Source organism: Papilio xuthus, unplaced genomic scaffold (genome assembly GCF_000836235.2).
Source record: "Papilio xuthus unplaced genomic scaffold, Pxut_1.1 DF824992.1, whole genome shotgun sequence".
NCBI classification, from domain to species: Eukaryota; Metazoa; Arthropoda; class Insecta; order Lepidoptera; family Papilionidae; genus Papilio; species Papilio xuthus.
Window position 1 is genome coordinate 2,490,812 of NW_013533657.1, and position 10,395 is coordinate 2,501,206.

A 10,395-nucleotide genomic window follows, 5' to 3' on the forward strand; every position below is an offset into this window, starting at 1 on the left:
GCTTCTCCCACCAAAAAGCGAATCATAAACTCGACGCCTGCGAGATGCGAATCAAAGCTCGACATAATGAGGAGTCTCTATTCAATGCCTGTCGCGGATGTTCATATTCTAGATATGACTTAAAATATTTAAGTAATACGTTAACAAAATTGTATTAAAAATAGCACTAGCAGCTGTTTTTACCATATTTCTTCAGACCATGTCTGTTATTAATGGTAACTGTCGTTTGGTAAAATTTCTTTTATATCTGTGTACTTACTTGAACGAGACTCAAATCGGATAGATTGGCTTATATATAATAATTATGGTGAAATATGTAAAATGTTGTAAACATTTTAAGGATTCAGATTCCAAATGTACATTATATTGTTCACATTATTTATTAATATTTTTCTTAAAGCCAACACGTGGACATATCTAGTATGTAAAAGACGTGGTTTGGTCTGGCTTGTTTGAGGAGCGGGCTGACCGCGGGGGCGCGGCGAGGTGGGCGCGGCGGGGACGCTGCAATCAGCTAACCAGATCAGTTCGGGTGCAAACACAATTGATAGCAGCTAGCCCCCAACCAACACCGCCTTATAACCTACCGACCCTTTACAATTTGTTTCCTTCACACAACCATATTTTACTCATCTAACCGTTTTACGAATTTGATGCATCTGTAATTTTCCATTGTAGTGAAACTTGTAATATCACATTTTGTCTCTTTGATTCTGATTGACCAAAGATTACAATATTTATAATAATTGTTACGACAATCGAATCCTACTCTAAGGTTGTTGGTTACATAAAGCAATTCTTATTTTGACAATGAAAAGAAGATTGTAAATAGATTTAGTGTAATGTTGTGTCATTCTTAATGTGTGTATAAGACATGTGGTTCGCACGTTGTACGATTGTTGACGGAGTGTAAACATTACGACAGATTAAGTAGTCATTGTACCTACTCTAAGTTTTGCGTTTGTTGTCATGTTCGAGTGGTTCTTGATTTGGATTTATAATAAAAATCAGTTTAATTTGTCATAATCATCTTTATCTCTCGAATATTCTACGCTATGTACACTTTTACATTTATTTCTAAAACGGGTATTGTACATTAATTTTCATTAATAAATACATTAACAATATTTACAATTTTACAATGCTTTATGTAAAAAGATGTTTACAATTATCAGTCATTTTTGAATGTAATTATTTGTAAATGCTACGTTTTACATTACGTATTATTTTCATTAAACTTTATCAAGAAAATATTATAAACTTTAATAATAATCGATTAATTATCTCTACATCAAAAAGCTTCAACAATTTACATAACAATTTATCTATTTAATTACACTTTACCTATACAATAATGACTTCATAGATTTCAGAATTAAAATTAAACGCTCTAATATTACTACATCTAACAATAAATATCTGATCTCTATTATTTACAAGCTCATTATTTATCACATTTCACAACATCTCCCTCTGAGACTGAATATAATTAAATTGTCACTAGAACTTCAATATGGCCGCCACACCGATTTGTGAGAGGGTATTGTTCCATTACTAAGTTTTGTTGATGTCGGACTTGTGGACAGAACCCTCGTCGTCCTCGCTGAAGGCGCTTTGAGGTCGTTCCGTAGCCTTGGCCTATCAGACACCGTGGAGTCCGCTGCTTGCACCTGTTTCATCTCCTGTAGCTCCACGTTCGCCGGCCTCGTCGGGTGGAAAGCTGACTTAACCACTTCGATCGGTTCCTCATCTGATTCGTCGGAAATTGTCGCCTCATGCGTCGAGTTTACTTCAGACTTTGAATCTGCTTTAGATCTTGGACTGGCGTTGACAATACTTCTAGGGCTGCCGCTTTGTCTACTGCTTGTTGGAGACAAACGAGCGCTAGACGTGTCCATAGATGAAACACTTTGTAAATGTCTCAATGCTTCGTAAGGGTTGACACCATTCTTGAGAGTCAGTTCGGGTGGTAACGATTTTAATGTCAGATCAGCAGGATGAGGCGCGAAAGGCAGTAGTCCATTCGGTGGTAAAAACGCGCCAGGCGGTGGCAGCAGTCCTGCCGGTGGCAGGTTGGCCATCGCCGGCGGGAACGGGAACAGTTCCGAGCCTGGTAACGTGACCGGTGGAGTAGATATCGGAGCGGCACCTATGAAAAGAAAGAAATCGTTCGTATTCGAATCAATTTAAATTTGTAATGAATAATAGAGCATGCTCTCTGGTTGTCCTTCTGTTGCCGATTTGCCAATATGACGTAATATGAGCTACGAGCCCCCGGGGACGTTTGGAGCCCGCGGGCACTCCGTCGATTCCCTGAACGACGAGGGTGCATAATCGTACTAAGGATAATGTACAATCTGTAGGCGTTTAAAGGCTGCTTCGACGAAAGGGATGTTTTTTTAGTGCGATATCGGGAGGGTGAGGGTGCAATATTTATTTATCCGAATGCGACATAGTTCTTTGCAATCTAGACACGACATACCGCTGTAATTCAGCTCGATACATCTCCGTACGGAGAGGAGGCGCATTACCGATGCGGGGCACGCGGCGAGGTGTCGTGTGTAGCGGAGAGTGCGGGGTGTACAGCGAGCTACAAAGCGCGCTGCGTCGCGATAAGAAATGCCGCTATCTCGACAGCGAGCGGACAAAGAGCTCGAAACGTGAAATTTTCATTAGCCGTACTCAAAAAGTTCCCGTTTGTGCGCGAGCTTTGATTCTCGAGAGCGTGTAAGAGAAGCTCGCGTACATAAAAAGGACACGACGGAGGCGCAGATTGGGCCACAAAGAGCTCGGAGGTGGTGCAACGTTCGAGTTTTGCACTTTTTATATTTGCATCAGTGGCAGTGGTGTGCAGACCACTTTAAAAGGCATCGGGGTGGGAGGGGCCGTAACTAGGGGGTAATTTTGTGAGGCGGGGGCCAATATCGGCGTTGCGTCTGATTGAGGTGATCCCGATCGTTGAATTTAACTCTGCTTTTCTTTCAATATTATTTGTAATCAGTATTTTTTTTATTTACAATTTCCAGTCTAGTTATGTTTATATTCGGCCTGTTTTGGTAAAAAAATGTTTATATTGTTTAATGTACACAAGCCAACTCGCCAACGAATATTAACATGCATATGATGCAAGAAAGCGGTTATTGCCTGTATATTTTAGTTTCGGGATAGCGCGGGGCAGATAATTAAAATTCGCAATTGGCAGGCGGATGTGCGAAAACGAGTCTGACGTAGGTTTAATAAAAGTCGGGGTAGGTGTTTGAGTACAGCGCTCCTCGCGTTTCAGGAACGGAAACAAAAAGTGGCCGCTGGCGCGGTCGCCTACATTGGAATAAAATTGACTCCACACTCTCTCGAATGTGAAGGCGTCGCTTTTTTAGCCGTTTTCTGTTGTCCCCCCACGCCCCCTACGGCCCCGCTCGGACTTCGGCAGGCGGCCGCCTCGGTCGGGCCGTTCGTTGTTTTGCAATGCTCAAGAGCCGTTTCTTTTATTTGAGCAGCTTTGCGTTGTAAGGCCTTGAGGGGCGATGTGCTGCTACGAACATGTTTTCGAGTGTTGTTGGCTAAATCGAGAATTTTCAAATTAACGAATGCCAAATAATCCGTCGATTGGAAGTTACATAGGAACTGGATACGTCTGGTAAACATTTGAAAAGCGATGGCTGTGATTTTAGAAGCGCTTTTGCAACACTTGCGTACATATATTTTCAGAAGAACTATTTTCGTATACCATAGTTTTTTAATTTAGAAAATTCAGTAATAAAATAAAGTTAAATTACACAGTTAATTTACAATACATACCTTTAACGAGAGCAGCGGTTTGTTCTCGCATGGGGGGTCGGAAGTAGTCGGCCCAGGCATAGTTGAGGTACGCAGCGTCGAACCAGCCCGCGTTCAGCAGGAACGGATTGAACGCGCCAGGGTGGCCGTAGCCGTAGTCTGCAACAAGGAAAATTAATTAAGTCATTGTTGTCTAATTATTTCAATTCACCTGCAACATTTTGGAACCTAGATAATATGCTGATTTCATACGTTTTTACGATAATATGATTTATTGATGTTAATGATTAAACCAATTTTAATGTTCAGAGAGTTTTGTCGAGGAATTTCTATGTTTATATATATATCTTCCAATTTCGTAGAAATGTAGAGCTGTAAACTGATTTGTACTTTGTAAGCGTGGTGGGCAGGTCTCGGCCACGTCCGCAAGGCGCAATCACATCTCACAAAGGCCGGCAGTAAAGCAGGCGACATGCCCGCGCTGTTTACTCGCCGTCGACTATAACAGGGGGCTTGTATACAAAACGAGCCGGTTTACTGCTAGTTAGCCGGCATCTCCGTGCCATACATTTTTATGATCCCCTCCGACGTCACATCGCCTTTCGCCTTTCGGCCTGGCGAAACTAATTTTTATTTGTTTAATCGATAGCTACTGAAGACGCCACTGCTGCTCTATTCTCGTTTTATGACGTCTTCATCCAGTTCCACGCCTCGAGTCAGGTGTGTATCGATTTTTTTTATGACGGAATCGATTTTTAACGATCACTTACATTTGCTTTGTCCTCTTTGTGTTAAGTATAGTTGCGCAAGATGTTGTAGATCGCCTAAATCGGTACTTTTTAACGATACCGTTAGATTGTTAATCAGGTGTTGTTGATGTTTTTATTGGGCAATGAGAATGTTTATTGAGCACTTTATTTTCGTAAGCAGGCGGGAGATTAGCGAGTGTTCAGGGTGAGTGCTGTTCGCATCGCGGCTGTTTTAAATTAAGAACTTGATGGATGGCCTCACGCCGTCACCCAGTTGGAAGTGATAACGTGAAACAATAGGTCTTTAAATGCAACTGATAGATCCCGTCAGTGATATAACAAAGGCAAATATCAATCCGTTTAGTTGAATTTAATATAATTTTTATTTCGTGTAAAAGTTAATTCCTGCATACTGTTGGGTAATGTCGTAGAGTTTAAGTTCTATTTGTAACTCGGATATGGGGGTCTGTTAATGGCGATATTCAATTAAATCCAGTTCCCGGACTTGTGGGGCTAATGTTATTGTTGTAACGGGTGCTTTTCTAAACGATATTGCCGCAATCGTTTAGGGCACGAATACCGTACAATAAGTTGTAAGCGTTTCCGTTAATTTGATAGGGTCGAGTTTCCATTAACAATTTTAGAAATGATTAATCGACGTGTGATCGCTAAGCTTGTATTATTAGAAAGTAAACTAAAGGATGTTTCTAGTATTTACATCAAATTCTTAGTCCTATAATTTCTTTACAATGTTCATTCAATAAAAAATTGGGAATAGATCAATTTTTTTGGTTTTTTGAGTGTATAAGAATTATTTCAGACCAGCTATCGTACGCGAATCTATCCGCGCGGTATTAAAAAAACCGTAATTAATAGCCTATGTGTTCTTCCAGACTCTGTTCCATATGTTTGATAAATTTCATTGAGATCCGTACAGCTGTTTTCGAGATACCTTTAAACAAACACCCATCCATCTAAACATTCGCATTTATAATATTAGTAAGATAATTATTTGAAGTGTAAAAGTGACCACGACTAAATGTCGACGTATTTGACCGGGCGCAGTCGCCACAATGAACGCACGAACGATCAGACTCAAGTGTCAAAATAGGCATTAAATAACTGAAATGAGATGTGAGCGGCTGTCACTCGTAAATAACAAGCCGGAGACGGCCCGGGTGCTGAATAAATTATTGAATCAGAATAACGGCTTCATAATTCTCAACCAAAGCGGTATGCGATAAACATGTTCATGTTTTTTATTCATGTAAGATGCTTTTGTGAAAGTGGAATTTGTGTTATTTTATATGTGGTTAGGTAGTAAGTGGAAATTATTTTAAGAAATATAGCAGAACATTTAAATCATGCTAAATCATATCCCAATGTGTACAAAGACGTTGGTAACAATCCTGTAGTAATTTAATGGAGGACGGGGGAGGGTTGATCTTAGAGTAGTAATTCTGTAGAATTAAATAGTTCGTCGGTTACGAGAGTTAGGGTCGCAGTGTGGATGTGGTGTTTAAGCAGCCAGCATAGTTATAAAATCTATATTTTAGTGTTGGCGGGGTGCGGGTTGTGTGAGGGCGGCGGAGATCAAACGGATTTACGACGCGGGCAGGCGACGGCGCTGTTTACATCTGTTGCGCGACCGTGGCCGCACCACCGCACCACCGCACCACCGAACTTGCTAACCGCCGTCACTGCAACTGGAGTGCGTTGTTGTGCCTTTACTTTAGACATGATAACGGACCTTGTTACTGCCAAAATACTAGCATCTAAAGCACTGGCTATGTGTACAGAATTACTTCATTAAAGCTAAAACTAGAAATTGTTTGATAGAAATCATTTGATTTTTGACGTAATCAGTAATAATATGACGGAAACAGATAACATAACGTAATTTATGAACGATTATAACAAGAACAAGCCTCATTGAAATTGTCGACCAATGTTTATGACAACAATACTAACGTATAACAATAAAAGTCTACGTTCTCTTTAACGTAGGAATAGAATTATTTCTAGGGCGTTTCTTACTGACAAATTGTAAGTTCATTTGCGAGATTAATGAGCGTAGACGACGTCTGTCCATCTCGGGGAACGCGGCGCCTGCATAAGATTTATGTCTGAGGGCCGTTGCATGCGGTGCGGTGTAAAGTTTGCGGTCTACGAAGAACCGACTGCCGCTGGTGTATACTTTTTACGTTCTATGTAACTTCATGAGTATAGATCTAAGACTTAGCTTCGTGATGTCTACGCTACTTTTGTTTATTATAAAGAATCCTAATTTTAAGATATTCTCAGGAAGTTAAGGACAGAAAGTTCACATTATATGAGTATTAACTTGATTCAATGGAATACACAAGGGCTAAAGTTTAATAAATTGTCTAGCATTGAGTGAACATGGTTATAATTATAATTAAGACAATTTCCTCTGGTTATGGATCCATGTGCTAGGATTTTCGATAAAAGACATATCTATCGTACGCAGTTGTGTGTCTCCGGCCTTATAATGACGTCGATGTGCGCGAGGCTAAGTCAAGTTTTATTCTCAACATTAATTAGTGCGCCGCTACACCGCCATTAGGCGCGCCGATTGATCGCCACATTAACCGGGGACCTTTGATGTTTATCGCCCGAGGATGTTAGTTTTTCCGCATACTGTCTTTTTATTATTGGCCGAAGTTTGGGCGCAACGGTTTGTTTACACAGACGGCCCCTGTGAACGTTGTTGCAACCGAAATAGATATGCGGTGTCAAAATATTATGAATCCCGTACGATTTCTCGATCGTTACACGTTGTTTGATTAGCATTTTTGTTACGATAAGACTTTTTACTTTTTTTATTGGTCTTTTTATGATGGATTATATTTTGTTATTAAAAGTAAATGTATGCAAGAATTTTAGATTACAGTTGAGTTAGATTTACTAGGCATCAAAAAAGATAGATGTACCTAGGCAGTAATATTGCACAATAATATTAATTAAGCGAATAAGTTGACACATGTGATTAATACTTAATTCTTCGATAACGTTAAAGTAACTTTAGTTTTTAACTCCTGTATGATCCAGTGGTGTGAAAGTTTGACAAACTTTGCCAGATTTAACAGTAATATATCAATATTTCTTATTCTATTGCCGCAAATACAATAAAACATTAAATTATCTATACAAGTGGGTCTTAACATGTTAAGACAATCTTATAGATTTAATGAACATACGATCGTTCAAAACGTTCTTCGTAAACACATATAACCATTTATAAGGCCGACGTCAAAACACATTACTTTAAGTTGCCAGTCTCATAAAGGCGGGAAACAATCGGTACTATTTTCGGAGGAAGTCGTCCTCCGACTCAACAATAACTCGTTCGTGTTGCTCCGAGATTAAACGGTGTACAACAATTAATGTCTTTGTGATTGAGTGATTCGGCTCTTCGGTACTGCACACGTGTTCGACTCGACAGATACACAAGAATAGTGTTTCACGTTTAACAGTTTACAACTACGAAAATATGCTTTGAATGTAATCAATTTAATTTATTGGACGATAGAAGATTCTTTCCGATCCCGAGTCTATTCTTAAAGTTTATTTTGTGTTCAACTTTTGACGCGCTATTCCTATCTTTTACTTTAAGACTTTACTTAGTGTATAGATTTTTATATTAATCTGAAATTCTAAATATCTAGTTTTAAGATCAATTTTAATATAACATCTAGGTAATTTAATGGAGAAGTTACTCTTAGGATATTATTTTCAAATACTTCCTGACTTTTTTCAAAATGAATTGTTTTAGTGCATCGAATCGAATTAAAATCATTTAACCAGTAAAATTGATGTAAATAACAGATATATTATTAGATTTTTAGGAATAATATTTGCAATGCCGCTTATGTTCGTAGCATTTTCTATGCTTGCAAATGTATTTTATGACGGATACTAAAAAATCAATCAAACATTAGTTACATCGATATGTAACTTCGTTACAAAATCTGTCATAAGGAAACATGCACATTTAATTTTAACACATTAGTATGTTATTATGTACTGTCACACAAGCCTATATTGTACTTCAAAATGACACCAATTTGTCTATGAACAATACATAGAAAAGTGTTCAGTTTTACGAATAACATTTCTATCAAAACGCAAGCTTATGACGCAGCCTATCCAAATATTTCGTATCAATTGAAGTATCTACGCCTGTTTTATTGTAGTTTGATGACACGTCGTTTTAGACGCACATCTTTTGATTTACATTTTTTATTCATGGATTCGAAAATAAAACGGCTCCGAATGCGGTTAACAGTCGGCGCCGCAAAATTGGCCTCGGCGCTGTGGACTGGCGGTTCGCCAGCGCGCGCGCAATAGATGAAAACTCGACAATTATTAAAAATTATCAATGACAATTCTTTATTTTATTGTCTTTAATGTTGTTCCGTATATGACTAATTTATTGTTATGTATGACATAAATTTACTATATACTATAAGATTTAAAAGTTGGCATTGACAAATTATGGTATATTAACTTTTCTTCTAGGGTTTTCGTACCGCTTGTTAAATGTGTTAAAAATAATTTTCTATGCTACAACTTACGACAAAAATAACTAAGATTTGTTAGTTATGTTAAAAATAAAATAAATAGTGAAACAAATAGCAAAGACAAAACTTACTTTGTTTGGTTCTGGGTTCTCGTGGGCCATCGACGGTTACTTTGATAGCTTTGCAGTAGGTGGCCACTTGGCTTGGAAAGGAACTGATGGTGATTGTCAATGTGAAAGACTTCCCTCTGCCGCTGCGACCCACAAATCTCAAGTCGTTGAACTTGGCCACTTGATTCTTCATGACTGCGGTGCAGTTCCTCAGCTCGGCCATGACATTCTCGTCGTTGCCAGCCTTTATGGTTACCAGTGTACCGTCTTGCACGTCATCGAGAGCTACCACCTTGAAAGCGACCGGCAAGGACTTGTTGGAGCGCCAGTGGCCAGGCAGCGAGGAACATAGCACGGCGGGTGAGCCGGTCTGAACCAGCTCGCCGTGGCTCTGCCGGTAGTACTCGTGGATGTGTGAGTACACGTCGGCCATGCTGAGGGCGGGAGGACTAGCGTGCGGGAGGTGCATCGACTCCAGCGCCGGTCGCGAACCTAACACGCCACTAAGTAAGACACGCCACACGAACACGAACTGCCGAAAAGTTTGTAACGCGCGAACGAATTTCAAAGTACGAGCGGAGCGCGCGTGGCGCCGCGGAAAGTTGCGAGAAGTATGAGCGCGAGACGAAGCGAGCGAACACCACTTGTTGGCCGCGGGCAAGACGCCGGGCGGGGAAAGTAAGCGGACGCGCGAGACCGCAGGCCGAAGACGCACGACTGGCACCGATGCGGCGACGGCGACGGCGAGGGACGCGTGCTCGCGGGGACCCGGTTTCGACTGATGACTGCGATACGACGCGACTTTTTCCGATGTTCAATATTTTGCGTTCGCGCGGTCGCCGCCCCCACCCGGGTGGCGGCCCCTGCGTCTCGTAAAAAGCGGGAAGGAGACGAAGGGCGCGGGCGGCGGGAACGAGCGGGACGGTCGCGGTCGGTCTCTGCGTTTTTATAAAAATGCTCGAGGGAGCGGGACGCCTCCCGGCGTAGAAGGCGCGCGCGACAGGGACGGCCGGATTTTTTTGAACCGTCGCAGTGACGTATCGCGAAGCGGCGGTAATTAGGCCACGGGGCGGCGGGAAACCGCGGCTGGCGCGGAAACCTATCGACGGGCTCATCAAAAATTATGATTTTCGAGTCCGAGGCGGCGGAGGCTCGAGCACGCGGTTCGCGGGGGGCACTTCACATCGGTGGGCACGCGAGGAATTCTGATCGACG

The 10,395-nt window shown here is 41.1% G+C and overlaps 1 protein-coding gene across 1 annotated transcript; it reads right to left on the minus strand.

Moving 5' to 3' along the window:
• Positions 1 to 1,308: 1,308 nt before the first annotated feature.
• On the minus strand, positions 1,309 to 9,938 carry run (segmentation protein runt). The gene is made up of 3 exons (XM_013324784.1): positions 9,202 to 9,938; positions 3,799 to 3,936; positions 1,309 to 2,149 (listed from the first exon to the last, which is right to left on the minus strand). The coding sequence occupies exons 1-3, from the start codon at positions 9,647 to 9,649 to the stop codon at positions 1,509 to 1,511; spliced, it is 1,227 nt and encodes a 408-aa protein (XP_013180238.1). The 5' UTR covers positions 9,650 to 9,938; the 3' UTR covers positions 1,309 to 1,508.
• Positions 9,939 to 10,395: the final 457 nt, after the last annotated feature.

Bases quoted from the DNA above. Each gene is read 5' to 3' on its own strand.
- run (XM_013324784.1), bottom strand. From the start codon at position 9,649: ATGCACCTCCCGCACGCTAGTCCTCCCGCCCTCAGCATGGCCGACGTG. The intron at 3,937-9,201 runs GTAAGTTTTGTC...TCCTTGTTGCAG, and splicing joins AGAACCCAGAACCAAACAAA to ACTACGGCTACGGCCACCCT. The intron at 2,150-3,798 runs GTATGTATTGTA...TTCTTTTCATAG, and splicing joins AACCGCTGCTCTCGTTAAAG to GTGCCGCTCCGATATCTACT.